General features: G+C 53.6%; 1 protein-coding gene across 1 annotated transcript; it reads left to right on the top strand.

The window, feature by feature from the left end:
* The first annotated feature begins 515 nt into the window (after nt 1-515).
* On the top strand, nt 516-4,173 carry MRM1 (mitochondrial rRNA methyltransferase 1). Its single transcript, XM_035026647.1, has 5 exons — nt 516-1,215; nt 1,410-1,503; nt 3,191-3,323; nt 3,425-3,544; nt 3,760-4,173. Exons 1-5 carry the CDS (start codon nt 653-655, stop codon nt 3,930-3,932), a joined length of 1,083 nt encoding a protein of 360 aa, XP_034882538.1. The 5' UTR covers nt 516-652; the 3' UTR covers nt 3,933-4,173.
* The last annotated feature ends 13,047 nt before the right edge of the window (nt 4,174-17,220 follow it).

The raw sequence follows: 17,220 nt of genomic DNA, 5'->3' as shown, positions 1-17,220 counted from the left end.
CCTGTGGGCCGAGGGCATCAGTTGGCTTGTCAGCAGGCGCAGGACAGGCACAGAGCTGTCACTTAGAGAATCAGCCGCCACGGGATAGGAAGTTACTGCTGGGGTCCTGCTGACTGATGCCGAGGGTTTGACAAGGCAGTGGAGGTGGAGAGGAGGGGCTGGATGCAGAAGTTTCTAAGGAAAATCACCAGCACCGGGTGGGGAGCTGGATGGGGGGAGGGAGTCACCACGGTTGATCTGGTTGACCACCTGCTCTTAAAGTGGCCTTTGCTGGTGCCTGGGGTGAGTGTGGCCCTCCAGCCTCCTGGGACCTCTTGGGACCTGGAAGGGCGCAGAACGAAGTCGCTGGTAGGGGTGGCTCGGCCGGCGGCGGGTACAGAGAAGGCGGCCGTTCAGCCAGCCCTGCAGGAGGCGCTGTGGGCACGGCCCGGCGGGAGGGCATGCGCAGTGCGTCGGCGGGCAGGGGGCGGGCCGCCTGGACCCGGAAGCGGGGTAGCCCACGTGGGAGGCGGGGCGGGGCCGCTGTGGTTCGGCTCCCTGGTTCTGGGTAGTCTCTGCCGGGCAGTCCGGGCCGCTCGTCCTCTTCACCCGTGTTGGGGAGCCGGCCCCGGCGGGAGAGAGCGCTCCAGATGACGCTGCAGGGGCATTGACCATGGCACTGCTCTTGGCCGTCGGGGGCGCGACCTGGCGTTGCTCGGGTCGCCTCCCCGCGCGTCATTTCTCCCGAGCGGCGCGGCGTGGGGAGCGGCCAGGCGGGGAGGAGCTGAGCCGCCTGCTGCTGGACGACCTGGCGCCGACCCCGCGCTCTGCGGGGGGACTGGAGCTTCTGTTTGGCCTGTCCCCTTGTCTCCTGGCCCTGCGGGCCGCCCGTCGCCGCGTGGCCAGGCTCCTGCTCCAGGCCGGCCGGTCCGGGTTGCAGGGGGAGAGGGCCGAGCTGCTCCGGGCGGCAGAGGCGCGGGACATCCCCATCCTGCGGCCCAGACGGCAGAAACTGGACGCCCTGTGCCGCTTTCAGGTCCACCAGGGCGTCTGCATGGAGGTGAGCCCGCTGAAGCCTCGGCCTTGCACCGAGGTCGGGGAGGCGAGGCCAGGCGACGACCCCCAGCAGCTGTGGCTCGTCCTCGAGAGGCTCCAGGATCCCCGGAATCTTGGGGCCGTGCTGCGTTCTGCTCACTTTCTCGGAGTGGATAAAGTCATCACCAGCGGGAGACACAGGCACGGACGTCCCTTAGTCCCCATGTGCCCCAGTTCGGGGCGCAGCCGAGTTTCTACGCACCTTGATCCTTGATCCCTCAGCCAGGCCTCCCCATCGCCAGAATTCTCACCTTAACCCTTGGGGGCCCAGGCGGAGGGCAGGGCACTGGGTTTGCGATTACCCAGCTTAATGCGGGGCATGGGGAAATTTGCAGCTGCCCACTCACTCCGGTAGTCAGCAAGGCCAGCGCGGGGGCTCTGGAGGTGATGGACGTGTTCTCCACTGATGACCTGGCCGGCTTTCTACAGGTAATGGCGCGCGGGGTGGGGGTGGGGTAAAGGAGCAGAAATGAGCCAAGCTCAGTCTCTCCAAGGGCACTCATCCAGCAGCTGATGGAGGAAGGGGAGGATGTTGGCAGCCTTCCCTACGTCCTTCTAAATCGCTTTGGGAAGGATCCTGGAATTTTTGAAACCATAGGTAGAGCAGGATCTGAAGTTAGAGACTTCGTAGCTTCATCCCCTTTACCTCACTCCTTCCTCTGGCATATCTCTTTGCCCCGGAGGCTAGCGCACCTGAGAGCTTCACTGCCTTCTCAGTAGGTTGTCAGTAAATGCTTTTTGTTCAGCTGGGAGAAGCTGGGTGGCAGGAATCATGCATTTGCTGAGGAGAGGAGAGGTCCAAAGGCTCTTTGAACAAGGACAGACTAATCTCTGCCTTTCCCCTCCTCCCACCCCCACAAAAAACAAAAACTCAAACAAACCACCACCACCACCACCACCACCACCACCACCAAACAACAACAACAACAACAACAACAAACAACTTTGATATCCAGGAAGGGATAAACCTGAAAAACCCCTCTACTGGTCCAGGTTTTGGCCTTCAGCTGTGCTTCTCTTGCTGGACACAGGGGGGCAGTCTTGCCTTGCATTTGGCTGCTCCCCTGACCAGCCGCCCCCTCAGGGCTTCCAGGCCCAGTCCTTGGATCTCTGTTCATTTCTTAAGTTTCATCTGGTCTCAAGGCCTTAAACACCATCTATACTTGGATGTCTCCCAACTGTGTATCCTAGCCTGGATCTTACTCATGAGCCCCAGATTCACCAGCTGCCTTTGTGATCTGAGGGGCATTTCAAACTTCTTTCCAAAGCTGAGCGCTTCCTTCTGTAGACTTGCCCAGGTCAGTCGAGGGTGACTGCATCGCCTTGTTTGGGCCCAAAGCTGTGGTGGCCTTGATTCTTCTTCCTGCTCTCACACCCCGTGGCCCACCTACCTGCAGATCCTTTCGGTTTTCCCTTGAAGTTATTTTTGTATTCACACCAATCCTCACCATCTCTACAGCTCCCACTGTGGTGCAGGATACCATCCTCTCTTGCCTGCCTTATTGTGGAAACATCCTCACCAGTCTCCTTCTGCTATTGGCTCTCAACACAGCCGGCAGAGTGATTCTGTTGAAGCATGTCAGACCATCTTACTTCTCTGTTCAAAACCTTTCAGAGCCTTTACAGCTCTCCCAGAGTAAAAGCCAAAGTCCTTCCAGTGGCCTTCGAGGTCCTGCCTTAGGTGGCCACTTTGTTTCCCTCTCCTGTCCCCACGGCTCCCTCCGCACGGGCCACCACCTTGCCGGTCTGCCGTTCCTCACACATGTCCTATAAGCACCAGCCTCTCAGCCTTTGCATTTACTCATCTCTGCCTAGATTATTCTTCCCCCAGATGTCTACATGGTACTCTTCATACCCTTCAGCTCTGCCCTCCAGTGTCACCTCAGGGAGGCCCACCCCAATCACCCTTCCTCTGGGTGGCTGCGATTTTGGCCTGTTTTGTTCCCTGCCCTGTCCCCAGAGCCTAGAACAGAGCCTGTCCATTCTAGGGGCTTAATAACTGTTGACTGAATTGAGTGGATCAGCGAGGGATTGACTATATGGGCAAGTCCAGCTCCTCGCCTGGGGCTCTGATGAAGGTTTGGGGAGCTAGAACGTGATTTCTTCTCCTTGTCAGGCCAAAGCCCGGCAGGGCTGGCTCGTGGCTGGCACGGTGGGCTGCCCAGGGCCTGAGATGTCCCCCTTCTCTGGGATCCCCACCACTAGCTGCTTGGATTTCCTCTGGGACCGGCCTACTGTCCTCGTGCTGGGTAGGTAGATGTCCCCACTTTTCCGCATTCAGATGTGCATGTCCCAAGCGCCTGCGCGTCCCGCTGTGGCCTCCTTACCCCTGTGCATCCGTGCCCTGCAGGTAACGAGGGCTCGGGCCTGTCCCCGGCCGTGCAAGCCTCCTGCCAACTGGCCCTTACCATCCTGCCTGGCCGGCGGCTGCCTCCTGGACTGGGGTCCTTGAATGTCTCCGTGGCTGCAGGTGAGTCTGCTGTTGCCCAGCCTCCTGCCCTGTGATCGCACACGCATGGCTCCTTCTCCCTAAACAAGTCGCTCTTTCTCTCTCTGTCTCTGTCACTGTATGTGCCAAATGGGGAAAGTGCATTCTTTTGAGAATGAAACGAGGGAGTGCTGGGATGTGGTCCTTCCTCCTCTCCATCCTCTCCCTTCCCCTTGTCCTTTTGTCTGTCGGCGCAGGAATTCTTCTTCACTCCATTTGCAGCCAGAGGAAGGGTTTCCCTGTGGAGGGGAAAAGAGAGCACCTTCTCCAAGACCCCGGAGAACCCTCAGCCACATCAGAAGGGCCCGGAGTGGCGCAGCACCCAGGACTGGCCTCAGCATCAGAACAAGAGAGGCAGAATGGGAGCTGACTTGGACTGAGTTGTGTGTGCTGGAGGGCACACATACCCACACGCTCAAATGTGCTGGAGTCTCTTGCCCAAGTGTGCACCCAGGCCCTTGTTTACTAACCACTGTCTGGGGAGCAGGGAGCTCTGCAGTAGAGACCAGAGGAAAGTTATTTCCTGTTTTGATTTTGGCCTTGGGGTTGTGGGTGGTGGCTTGTTCATCTCCAGAATGTGCTGCGCTGGGATAGAGGGTCTCTCTTCCAGGGCCCTGCCTGGAAATCAAGACATCAGAAGGGAATTGGGCAGCCCAGTCCAGTTGTCCTGCTCCTCTTGAACCAGTGTGAGAATGTAGAGGGAGGCCTGGGTTCCTCTTGTGGATGAGACAGGTACAAATCCAGGCTAAACCCAGCCCCAGTGGGGTCCTTGAGCCCATGGCTTCATCCTTCCACGCCTGCCTCCCAGGGCTCTTTGTGAGGATCAAATAAAATCCCATGGGCCAACTGAGGGTTCTAGAGGGGAGGGGGGTGGGAGGATGGGTTAGCCTGGTTATGGGTATTAAGGAGGGCATGTATTGCATGGAGCACTGGGTGTTATACGCAAACAATGAATCATGGAACACTACATCAAAAACTAATGATGTAATGTATGGCGATATAACAATAAAATTAAAAAAAAATCCCCTGGGCTGTTCTGTCCTATTCCTCCACTAGGTGGCAGCCTCGCTCTTTGATCTACAGTCTCTCCTGGCAGCTTTGGCAGCCACCTGGAGAGATGCTTGACGGTGGCCCCCAGAGGGGCAAGGGGAAGATTAGCAAACGCCTCTCACCTCACTGGCCCTCCAGAACCCCTCACCAGCGACTCTGAGAAGGGAACCCATGAACCACAGAACCTGGCCTTTGGTTCTGTGTAGTAGTGAGCACAGGGTTGCTGTCGATTATACAACCCAGATGGGCTTGGTCCTCCTCCCACGGGGTCCCACAAGTGGAGCAGAAGCCCCCAGTATAAGTGGTTTAGAGCAGTCTTGGCTGCACGTTGGAACCATCTGGCAAGTTTTCAAAAACAATCGACACTGGGGGACTACCCCTAGAGAACCTGATGTAAATGGTCAGGGGGCAGCCTGGGTATCGGGATTGTTAAAGCCCCCAAATGGGTCTGCTGTGTAGCCCCGGCTGAGAACCACTGGAGCAGGGCTTCTGGACCTCGGCAGTCTTGACATTCGTTGTGATGGCTTGTCCCCCACTGGATGCCAGTAGCACGCCCTGCACCCTGTTGTGACAACCAAATGTGTCTCCAGACATTGCCACATGTCCCCTCCGGAGGACACAGTTGCCCCTAGTTGAGAACCACTGCTCTGGGGCCTGGGTCTGGAGAACAGCAGCCCAAGTTCAAGTCCCGATTGCTGTGTGACCTTGGGCAAGTTCCTTTCCCACCTGAACCTCAGTCTCCTCGTCCATGAAGGGGGATCACCCTACCATCCCGAGTTGTGGGAGGACAGAGAGGGCAACGTGAGCTCAGCGCCCCCCACACAGTGGTGCTCAGTAAATCATAGCACCCTTTTCTCTTTGGAATGAATTTATCTTGGAATTTGATGGGGATGCCAGTTTAGAAAGACATTAAAAGGGCCTAAGATTGCTCTAAAGTCAAAGTTTTTCCTCTCAAGAAAGAGGAAGAGGGGCGCCTGGGTGGCTTAGTCGTTAGGCGTCTGCCTTCGGCTCAGGTCATAATACCAGGGTCCTGGGATGGAGCCCCACATCAGGCTCCCTGCTCGGTGGGAGGCCTGCTTCTCCCTCTCCCACTCCCCCTGCTTGTGTTCCCTCTCTCGCTGTGTCTCTCTGTCAAATAAATTTTAAAAATCTTGAAAAAAAGATATAGAGGAAGAGGAAGAAATCCTTTCGTGAAACTCAGATCTCTCTACCACGTTGGTCCCCTTGAGGTGTCCGTCTTCAACTCCCACACAGATTCTGACTTCTACTAGCACAAGTCAGCCTTGGGCATATTACACGGCCTCCCTCACCCCTGCTGTGCTCTTGGCCAAGAGCCTAATGTGGCTTTGAACCTTGGCTACACCTTAGATGGGGTTGAGGATGTGTGTGGTGGTGGTGGGGACATCTTTAATATTCCAGATGCCCAGGGGCATCAGGCTGATTCGATCAGAATCTCTTGGGAAGGAGACAGGTCCCGTGTTTCTTAGAGCTCCCCAGCTGACACCAGTGAGCCGTCGGGTTCGAGAATCACCGGTCTTCGAACCACCTTCTCATGTCCAAGAAACTGTTTCTAAATCACTCACACCCATGCTTTTGAGTGCATGTCTGAAAGTTTGGGCCAGTTGACCTTTTATCTCTGTCCCTAAGGTTTTTAAGAAGGTGCTGGGTCCAGCCCTGGCTGCATGGCTTCTGGCCTGGATGGCTTCCCAGCCTCCGCATATGTAAGATGGGGATAGTGCCTTCAGACCTGCTCCAGCTAGCCCTCCCCAACAGGGATTTGTAAAAATAAAACGAGAGAGGGGCACCTGGGTGGCTCAGTTGGTTAAGCAACTGCCTTCGGCTCAGGTCATGATCCTGGAGTCCTGGGATCGAGTCCCACATCGGGCTCCCTGCTCGGCAGAGAGTCTGCTTCTCCCTCTGACCCTCCCCCCTCTCCTGTACTCTCTCTCATTCTCACTCTCTCAAATGAATAAATAAATCTTTAAAAAAATTAAAATTAAAATAAAAAAAAACGAGAGAGCATCAGTAAAATAGCATTCTGTAAACCTAAGCACTGTGTACCCCAGGACTAGCACATGATAACACAGACCTGCATGTAACTGCTCAGTTTATGTACCGAGTTGCCTGGGCCACAGCATACCCAGATATTTGGTCAAACGTTACTCTGAGTGTTTCCGTGAAGGTTTTTGGATGAGATGAACATTTAAGTTGCGGGGCGCCTGACTGGCTCAGTTGGAAGAACATGTGACGCTTGATCTCAGGGTTGTAAGTTTGAGCCCCACGTTAGGTGTAGAGATTATTAATAAATAAACAGATTACTAATAAACAAACTTTAAATTGGTAGACTGAGTAAGGCAGAGCGCCCTTTCCAGTGTGGATGGGCCTCATTCAATCAGTTGAAGACCTGAATGGTGGGGCGGGGGGGGGGGGGGGGGGAAGACTGACCCTCCCCTGACTAAGAATTCTTCCTGCCTTTTGGAACTGAAACATGGGCTCTTCCTGGTCCTGAGCCTGCTGGCCTCAGATGGGGACTACCTCATCGCTCTCCCGGGGCTCCAGCTTGCTGACTCACCCTGCAGAACTGGGACTTGCCAGTCTTACAATGACAGGAGCCAAGTCTCCATAATAAATAAGCAAGGATGTGTACATGTGGATGGAGATATGGGTATGGATAGACACCACCTCTTGGTTCTGTGTCTATGGAGAATCCAGACTACTAGACTTGATGAAAATGAATGGAGATGTTCCCTCCGTGTGGGGCAATACAGAATCGAGCTCTGCTCTCTAGGACCAAACCCAGCATGGAACCTAGACGTTGGGATTGGGGCTACTTGGGGTTCAGAGCCTGCTCTCCTGCCCACGGACTCCTGTGTAGTGTCTGTACCTAATCTAACCTGCTTTGGGCATGGTGGGTCCCAGGAGTCTGAACCATCTAGAGAGCCACTCTGGGGGCTACCAGCCATGCACGTTGGGGGTGGGGGGAGATGGGGAGGCTCCTCCCTGCTTCATCCCCTGGGCACCACGCTGTCTGGCCTCTGGGAAGGCAGGTTCACTTGAACCAAAGGGTATTGAGGCCGTAATTACCTGCCAGGCACACATCCATATGTAGTTCTGTCATGCAAACCAGGCATTAAGACAAAGAGAAAGCACCTGAGACCCCAAGGCTAAGGATGAGGTGGGAGTTTCCTTGGGGTGGGGGAAGCTCTGTGCCTGCCACACAACCCCGAGTAGCCCCAGTGCACAGGCCCCCGGGGAGGCCGTGGCTGCGGGTATGAAGGGGGGGCCGGGTGGGGGTGCATCCCCTGCAGGGCAGGGTCAGGATGAAGCCAGAGGGGAGCAGGGGCGGTTGAGAACACGACCCTGGCTGTTAGGCAGTGCTTGCTTGGAGTTCCAGCGCTGACTTGCTAGTCGCGTGAATATGGACGTATCTCTTAACTTCTCCGCGTCAGAGGCCGGGTGGGGGGCGGATTCAAGGAGCTTACGCGAGTACAGCGCTCGGCCAGGTCCTGGAGGAGCAGGACGGCTGTTCTTGTAGCCCCTGAGGGCACCAGCTCTGCTGTCCTACCAGCCTGGCCTCCCCCAGAGACTCCAGGGCCTATTTCAGCTGCAACACAAGATTTACCCCTGAGAACCGCTGGAGGGAGTTGGAGAGGGGAGGGGGTTGAAACGACATTGGCAAGATCCTCCTTTGTCAGGGTTCCCCAGCCAAGAGGGGAAGGGGCTCAGAAGGTTGGTATTCCAGAAGAGCTGAATTGTGGCCAGCACCCCCAGCCCCCTCCAGGGCTGGAATTTTTTTTTTGGCAGGAAGCTAAATCGCCAGGTCGCTCCCCCAGGCTGAGGTCCTAAATGAGACCCTCCCCCATCACTCTGGCAGGGCCAGGCGCCAGGGATCCCCACCGTTTGTAAATGTAATCAACCTTGAGGTCTCGGGCTTCCACAGGTGCAATTAGCATGCCCATCTGCTAATCCCTGATTAATGATGTTTACAAACACAGGACGCCACTCACGGAGCTGCTCAGCCCCTCCCTCCAGGACCAGGAGGCAGGGGTCTTCCTAATAGCACCCCCGCCCCTCCACACACACACACACACACACACACACACTATCTTTAGGCCAATGTCCCTCTCCATCCCTTTCCCCAGGCAGTGGGCAGAGCTGGAGGTCCCTCCATGGAGCCCCCTGGCCCAACTCTCCTTGCACACATAGGGAAAGAAGACCCAGAGAGCACGCAGGGAGAGTATGAGGCTCAGTGGTAGGGCTAGGATCCTGTTCTTCCCTCTTTCTCCCCGGTTCTGGAATCTCTGAATACAGGGTGGGCTTGCTGCCTTTCTTCACCATGCCAGCTTCAGCTCTGGAGTCACACCCACAGGCCTCCCTGCATGGAGGTGGGAGCCCACCCCCCATGTCCCAGGGGTTGGGCTCCTCTACCTGTCTCCAGACAGGGGACCATTTCCACTCCACCCACCTTCCTACTGAGGTCCTTGGTGTCTCCATGCCCAGGGGCACAGTAGCAAAAGCATTAAGAACGCAGACTTCTGAGACAGACAGTCCTGGGTCCAAATGTTGGCTCTGCCTCAGGCCAGTCCCTTAACCCAACTGAACCTCAGTTTCTTCACCTGTAAAATGGAGACAAGAATAGTACCTACCACGTAGCTCGTTGTGATGATTCATTATTGGACTTAGGAAATGGACTTAGCACCATGCATGGGACACAGTAGGTGCTTAATAATATGAGCTTTTTATTGTGAAAATGATGATGATGATGGTGATGGTGATGATGAGGAAGAAAGGAGGCATCTGAGGCTACAAAGATGCCCAAGGACTTCCTCTTCTCCCCGCACCCTCCTCTCTGGGGAGAAGGGCAGGTCCCAGCTCATTACCGGTGGGGGCTAGGGTGGAGGTGTCAGATTGGAATCACTCCTGGGTCTGTTCACAGCTTCCCTGTTTCATTAACACCTCCCTGGTGGTCTTCAGCTCATCCTACTGGGGGAGGTGCTCCAGAAAGTTCTAACTGCCCCCTACTCAGCCAGAGCTCAATGTGGCCCGCTCCGAGGTCTGGGCTCAGATGCACATAGAGATGGTTTTATGTGGCAGAGAGATGGTGGCCACTGGCCAGGAGGCTGTCACTGTCCCCCCCCTCCCCCCAGGGTCCTGGAGGCCTGGTCAGGGGACACCATACCTGAGGCTGCCCCTTTCTTTTCCCTCCCCCATCAACCTCTCCTCGGTAAGTTCTAGTCCCCTAGCCCCGCTGCATCCCAATCTGGACACTTCCTTTCAAATCTGTGCCTCGAGGTGAGCAGCACGGTCTTGGGTTCTAATCCTGATCCGCCTTTTCCTAGCTGGATGACTTATTCTCTAGGACATGCAGTTGCTTCTGTCAAACAGGGATACCATCACTACGGGTGGGGTAGCACGGGGCCCGGAAAACTGTAAACGCTCAATAATGACAGCCATTGTAATTTTGCAGACACAACTGCTCTCTGAATTATCTTTTTAAATCGCAGAACCTTGTTTAGCTGACTGCGGGTGGGGGCGGGGGGGCCGCCACGGTTTAGAGAAGCAGGAAAGGGCGTAAGCTCTGCCCCAGTTAATTGTCCCAGTTTCTTCCCCAGACTGGGAAAAGGAGTGGGGCTGGTCGAATGAATTAGGACCAGGAGATTTAGATCTTGGGCTCTGGGAAGCCTGCTTCTAAACCAGGTTCCCCTCCGGACACTCCAAGAAGGATTCTTATGGAAATGCTTGTCTTTGCCCCCGCTGTGCCCCCTCTGTCACAATATCCCATTTCAGAGGACACCCTTTGCCAGCTGTGGGCCCGGAAGGAGGGGCTGGCCGGCCCCTCCCTGCCCCAGCCCTGCAGCTGGCTGAACTTGGCCCGCCCTGCTTTCTCCTGCCACCTCTACACCACACTTCCCCTCAGACTCAGGGCTTTTTTTGCTGAGGTTTGTGGGTGTCCAAAGAGAGACTCCATGAAAAGTGTCACATTTTTGTGATTGATCCATAGTCTCAAAAAAAATATCAGTGGGCTGAGCAGTTTCCTCTAGAAAGGAGAAACTGATGTGGGAAACAAAGGCAGAAGAAAAATTATTAAATTTCCTTACTACCTACAGCCCATTGACAAGTCCTTGGAACAGGCCGAGTGACATTCCTCTAGGGACTCAACTGCCTCGATGTTAATACTTTGCTAGGGGCAAAAGGCAATCCTAGCCTGACCCCCTCCACCCCGACCAGGATCCTGTAAGTCTACTTTAACGTATAAAAATTCCTTTGGAAACTTTATCTCTAATCCCCACCCCACTCAAGATACGTGTTGGCAATCATCCCCCAAGCATATGGCCCACCGATATACATCTGAAGGGTCTCATGACTAAGGTTTTATTAGACGGTAATAAATGACCTTTTCCCAACAATAGCTAGTCCCCTCAAGGTCCTGGAAACCTTGCTTCCAAATTCCTGAGACTTATGCTATCCCTAACCCCCTCCCAACTTGAAAGTATATAATGGGCCACTCCTCATGACCTCGGTGAACCTCTTTCTGCCCATGGGTCCTATCCCCAGGCTTTAATAAAACCACCTTTTTGCACCAAAAACGTCTCAAGAATTCTTTCTTGGCTGTCGGCTTCGAACCCTAATAACGTCTTTCCCACATTAAACCAAGACACAAGTCCGCCAACCAGGGAGGCGGCAAGATAGTGGGGCTTGGTCTCTTCTTGCAAGTAGCCCCTTGGCCCCCCACAGGCCTCTGCAGACACGAAAGCCACTCCCACCTCTAGCCCCCGCCCCATCCTTTATTGCTTTCCTCGTTTTATATTCCCTGGTCCCTGACCAGGGCCAGGCCCACACTGAGGGTTTAAAAATCCCAAATGAACGCGGGGATGGGTCCTGAGGTTGGAGATGAACTGCCTCCCCCTCTCCTCTATTGTCGGTTGGGGGCAAATCTCAGCTCAATTCCAGCTAGCCCTCCCCTTCCCCTTTCAGAGAAGGCAAGACGCAAATGAGCCCCCAGCCACAGCTGCTCTTGATTCTCTGAAACAAAGGAGCTAATGGAGAGCAAGGGGATGCTCTGTGGAACCCCTCAGCCCTCGGCCCTGCTGAGACCCATCTGTATCCGGGTCTTGCACAGATGCCCTTCCCACAAATAGGGGGACGAGCGGTGGCTCAGGCATAGCGAGGGGCTGGATCTTGTTTGAATCAGAGCCCTGAGACCAACACACATACTTTAAACAGTCTCAGCATGGCGGGTATGGGACCCTGAAGCGGTGTGCTTGGAGCGGGCTGATGATGGTGATGGTGATGGTTCCACCGTTCATTATGTATTTACCATGTGCTAATGGTTTTACATACCTCGTCTCATTTAATCCTCATGATGCTTTGGGGTAGGCACTGTTACGACCTCCGATTTATGGATAGGAAACTGGGGCCCAGAGAGGTTAAGTAACTTGCCTAAGCTCATGCTGTGGCAATCCCATTCGGAAAGGTTTGTAGGGGGTGGGGGATGGCGGGTAGGAAGCTGGGCTTGGCAGGAGAGAACCTCCAGCTCAAGCATCAGCTAGGAGGCCTGCAGCTGAGGAGGCCAAGCCAAATCCACACACAGCCACCCTGCCCACGCCCCCACACCAAACCCGCCCCCACGCAAAACCCCAACCCCTCTCTGCACTCCACCTCTCCTGAACCATCCCGGCAATCTCTAAGTGGGGCATCCCAGCGGAGGGGCCTGGGGGCCACCTGCACCAGCCCCCCACTCAGCTGTGGGTGGTATGCCCCAGCTGGGAGGCCAGAATAGACAGCTCAGAGCTGGGATGCAGCAGAAGAGCCTGAACTCTCAGAGACACCCAGATTTAGGTTTAAATCCTGGCCCTGCTCCCAAATAAAGGCTCAGGCCTTGGTCAAGTTTCTTAACCTCTGAGCTTGGTTTCCTTTCTATAAAATGGCACCAGTAACTTTTCTCCCAGGGTTGTGCTGGGCTTTGAGAAAAGATGCTCGTGGCACATGGTAGGCCTTCAAGGACTCTTCCTTGCCTGCCTCTTCCTTCCTTCTCAGGGGCCTCCCTGTGTCTGCCTCCTTGCCCTTCCCAGCTTGGGGTCTGGTGCCTCTCTCTCAGCTCTGCCTGTTTTCTGATGATCTCTGTCCTGTCTGCTTGCCACTCGGGGCTCCCTGTTGCTGCTCCCTTTCTGGGGCTGTGTCTCCATACCCTGTCTGTCCCTCGCCTTGCCTCTCCCCTGGCTCCTGATACCCTGGGGGCTGATCGATGGCAGCCGCTGGTTATCGATTGGGGTGGGCGTCCAAGTGTGGCTGCTGGAGGCCGATATTGATGGACAGGATTGGTGCCCAGGCTGCATGGAGTGGCAGTTGGGGAGCCTGGGGCTGCAGGGGAAGTGGGGCTCCCCCCTCCTCTGCCAGGACCTGGGAGTGGGAGTCCTTAAAGCTGCAGACCCCACCACTAGGATGGGAGTAGAGGATGGGGCAGAGGGCCTCTGAGGATGGAAGGCCAAGGCTTGGCTCATGGTTTCACTTAACAAGATTTATTGAAGACCTACTATGTGCCAGCTGGGGATACAACAGTAAGCAGGTCAAAAATCAGTAAGTAAAATTATGTAATGTGTTATGGAAGAAATAGAGCAGGGAAAAAGATGGGAGTGCAGTGGGGGGGAAGGTGACATTTTAAATAGGTTCCCGAGGGATGGAGCTCCTTGGAAAGGTGACCTTTAAGTAAGGACCTGAGGAGGGGAGGGAGGGAGCCATTTGAGAGCATTCTAGGCTGTGGAAACACCAGGTAAGTGCAAAGACCCTCTGGCAGGGGCATGCGTGGTGGGTAGCGGGCTCCCAGAGAGGCAAGTGTGGCAGGAGTGAGGTGAGGAATGAGGAGAGCAGGAGGGAACGGGTGGGAGACGGGATGGGGGCAGGGGCTGTCCAGAGCTTGGGGCGGACGGTCAGGCCCAGGCTGACAGCTGCCCCAGCTCCAGTCTGAGAGGCCTGAGCAGCTTCCTCCAAGGGAAGCTTCCAGAACATGGTTCTGCTGCTTCTGCAACTCCATGCCTAGAGTTTCACACCAACGTCCCAGGCCCTTTACTGCTTTGTTAATGAGATAATGCTCGCAGCAACCCAGCTAGATTCTCTCACTCCCTGGTGTAGAGTTGAGAACGATGAGGCTCAGAGATATTTGGCGACTTGCCCCAGGACACACAGGAAATGGCAGGGCTGGGACTCAAGCCCGGTTCTGTCTGCCTCCAAAACCATTGCTTTTTCCGTCTCTTTTGTTCACTGTCTTAGCCGCTTTTTTAAAAAGGATTTTATTTGTTTATTTGAGAGAGAGAGAGAGAGAGAGAGAGAGTGCATGCAAACAGAGGGGGGTGGGGAGGAGCAGAGGGGGGAGGAGAGGAAGAGGGAAAGAATCCCAAGCCGACTGTGCGCTGAGCGCAGAGCCAACTGGGGCTCAATCTCATGACCCTGAGATCATGACCCGAGCGGAAACCAAGAGTCAGACACTCAACCAACTGAGCCACCCACACACTCCTTAGCCATTTTTAAGTGTATAGTCGAGTAGTTAAGTTTATTCATACTGTTGTGCCACAGACCTGTAGATCGTTTCCATCTGAAACTGAACAGAAACTCTATACCCATTAAATAACTCCCTGTTGTCTCCTCCAGCCCCTGGACAACCACCATTCTATTTTCTGTGTATCTATGTACACGACAACTTTAGATACTCATATAAGTGAAATCATACAGGGACGCCTGGGTGGCTCAGTCAGTTAAGCGTCTGCCTTCAGCTTAGGTCATGATCCCAGAGTCCTGGGATCGAGCCCCGCATCGAGCCCCGCATCGGGCCCCCTGCTCTGCGGGGAGCCTGCTTCTCCCTCTCCCTCTGCCTCTGCCTCTCTCTATCTCTCATGAATAAATAAATAAAATTAAAAAAAAGAAAAAAATAAGTGAAATCATACAATATTTGTCTTTTTATGACTGGCTTATTTCATTAGCCTAATGCCTTCAAGGGTCATCCATGTGGCATGTGACAAGATTTCCCTCTTTTTAAAGGCTGAATAATATTCCACAGCATGTTTATACCGCATTTTATTTATCCATTTATTGGCTGATGGACACTTGGTTTGCTTCCATCTCTTGGCTTGGCAAATAGTGCAATGAACGTGGGTGTACAGATACCTCTTTGAGATCCTGTTTTCAATTCTTTTGGATATGTACCTAAAAGTAGGATTGCTGGATCATAGGGTAGTTCTATTTTTAATTTTTTTAAAAAGATTTTATTTATTTATTTGAGAGAGAGAGCACACACAAGCCAGGGGGAGGGGCAGAGGGAGAGGGAGAGGGAGAAGCAGACACCCCCCACCCCTGCCGAGCAGGGAGCCTGATGCAGGACTCCATCCCAGGACCCCAGGATCATGACCCGAACTGAAGGCAGATGCTTAACCAACTGAGCTGCCCAGGAGCCCCTCTATTTTTAATTGTTTCAGGAACCTCCATACTGTTTATATTGCAGATACAACCATTTTACCCTTCTACCAACAGTGCACAAGGGCTCCGATTTCTCCATATCCTCTCCAACTCTTGTTTGTTTCTTTTTTCTCTTTTCTTTTTTTTCTCTTTTGAGAGAGCAAGTGTTGAGGGGGCAGAGAGGGAGAGGGGGAGAGAGAGGGAAGCAGAGAGAGAGAGAGAATCTTAAGCAGGCCCCACACCCAGCAGGGAGCCTGATCTCAGGACCCTGAGATCATGACCTGAGCCAAAACCAAGAGTCAGATACTTAACTGACTGAGCCACCCAGGTGCCTCAACACTTGTTACTTTCTGGGTTTTTTTGGTTTTCTTTTGAGAGTAGTCATCCTAATGGATGTGAGGTGATACCTCGTCGTGGGTTTAATTTCCTTAATGACTAGTGATGCTGAGCATATTTTCCTGTGCCTGTTGACCAAGTGTGTATTATCCTTGGAGAAATGTTTATTCAAGTCCTTTGCCCGATTTTTTTCTTTCTTTATTTTAATTACAATATAGTTAATATACAGTGTTATATTAGTTTCAGGTGTGCAATACAGTGATTCAACAGTTCCATAATCACCTGGTGCTCATCATGACAAGTGCACTCCTTCACCCCCATCACCTGTTTCACCCATCCCCCACGATCCCCCATCCCCCATTCCCCTCCCCTCTGGTCACCATTAGTTTGCTCTCTAGAGTTAAGAGTCTGTTTCTTGTCTCTTTCTCTCTCATTTTTTCCCCTTTGCTTGTATGTTTTGTTTCTTAAATTCCACATATGAGTGAAATCGTACGGTATTTGTCTCTCTCTGACTATTTCCCTTAGCATCCTGCTGTCTAGCTCCATCCATGTCATAGCAAATGCGTTTGTCCAATTTTTAATTAGGTCACTTGTTGTTTGCTCTTGAGTTGTAGGAATTCTTTATATATTTTGGATATTAACCCCTCATCAGATGATTCGCAAATGTTTTCTCCTATTCTGTAGGTTACCTTTTCACTCCGTTGATTGCGTCCTCTGCTGCGCAGAAGTTTTAAATTTTGATTTAGTCCTATTTGTCTATTTTTTCTTTTGTTGCCCATGCTTTTGGTATTGTATCCGAGAAATCATCACCGAGTCCATCCAAATTGGTTGCTTTTAACCACTTCTCTCTGCTCTCAGCAATTCTGTCAGCTCCTTTAGGTCCTTGGGCGGGGCAGACTCAGACCCCAGGACTGGAACCAGTGGGAATCTCAGGGAGACAGACAGCAGCTCAATCTAACAGGATTCCAGAGGTTGAATAGGGTGCTTTGGAGGTAGTGAGCTCCCTGTCACTGGAGGAGTATAAGCAATCAGATGACCATTCAGGTAGGATGTTGCCCAGGAGCGTCAGGTAGAGGATATTTAGGTTGGATTGATGGCCTCTGATCGCTTCTGTGATTCAGTAAGGAAGGATTGGGAGCTCAAAACTTCAGCCAGTGAGGTGGGGGGTTGGGGGATGGGCAGGATTGCAGCTGACAAGTGTACCTTCCTCTGTGCCTGGGGAAGTCTTGTACTGGGGTCTATCTGTGGTGGAGATTCCCTGAGTTCTGGTCACCCTGGAGCCTAAACCCAAGCTCTGACCTAGATGGTCCAAGGATCTTGGAGCCCTGGGCTGGAAGAGAAGATAGAGATGTGGCTCCTTCCTCACCTGCAGGGGGCTGCTTATGAACAGAATGCATGAAACAAAGACTGCAGAGCCTGGCAGACCTTGACCCGGGTACTGCCTGAGGCACTCACTGGCTGCATGGGTTCGGGCAATTTCTTTCACTTCTCTGACTCTCGTCTTCCTCATCTGAGCAAAGGGCTGTCACCTCTTATTCAGGGTTTTCTGCAGAATGATAGTAACAGGTGCCTGGGGCCTGGCAGGTGATCGGTAAACCACAGTGATCAGGGTTAACCCCAGATCATTGGCTCTCACCATCCTCCAAAGCCAATGACCCTGAGGTGCTGTCTACCCCCTACCCTCTGGTGACCACTTCTCACTGTTCTTGGCCTTGGCCAGCCTCTCATTCCTTCTGAGGGCAGGGGATCCAGTCTCCTAGATCTAGAACCCAGCTCAGCCATGGCAGATACCCAAGCCGGACCAGGGGCCCTGTCTGGGCCTGGTG

The sequence above is a fragment of the Mirounga leonina genome, unplaced genomic scaffold, assembly GCF_011800145.1.
Source record: "Mirounga leonina isolate KUSES-001 unplaced genomic scaffold, KU_Mleo_1.0 Mir_200, whole genome shotgun sequence".
Lineage (NCBI taxonomy): Eukaryota > Metazoa > Chordata > Mammalia > Carnivora > Phocidae > Mirounga > Mirounga leonina.
This window is presented reverse-complemented; position numbering and strand designations above follow the sequence as displayed.

Excerpts from the sequence above, each read along its gene's own strand:
- MRM1 (XM_035026647.1), top strand. The coding sequence starts at position 653 with ATGGCACTGCTCTTGGCCGTCGGGGGCGCGACCTGGCGTTGCTCGGGT. Across the intron at positions 3,324-3,424 it reads GCCTACTGTCCTCGTGCTGG|GTAACGAGGGCTCGGGCCTG; the intron begins GTAGGTAGATGT and ends CGTGCCCTGCAG. Across the intron at positions 3,545-3,759 it reads GAATGTCTCCGTGGCTGCAG|GAATTCTTCTTCACTCCATT; the intron begins GTGAGTCTGCTG and ends CTGTCGGCGCAG.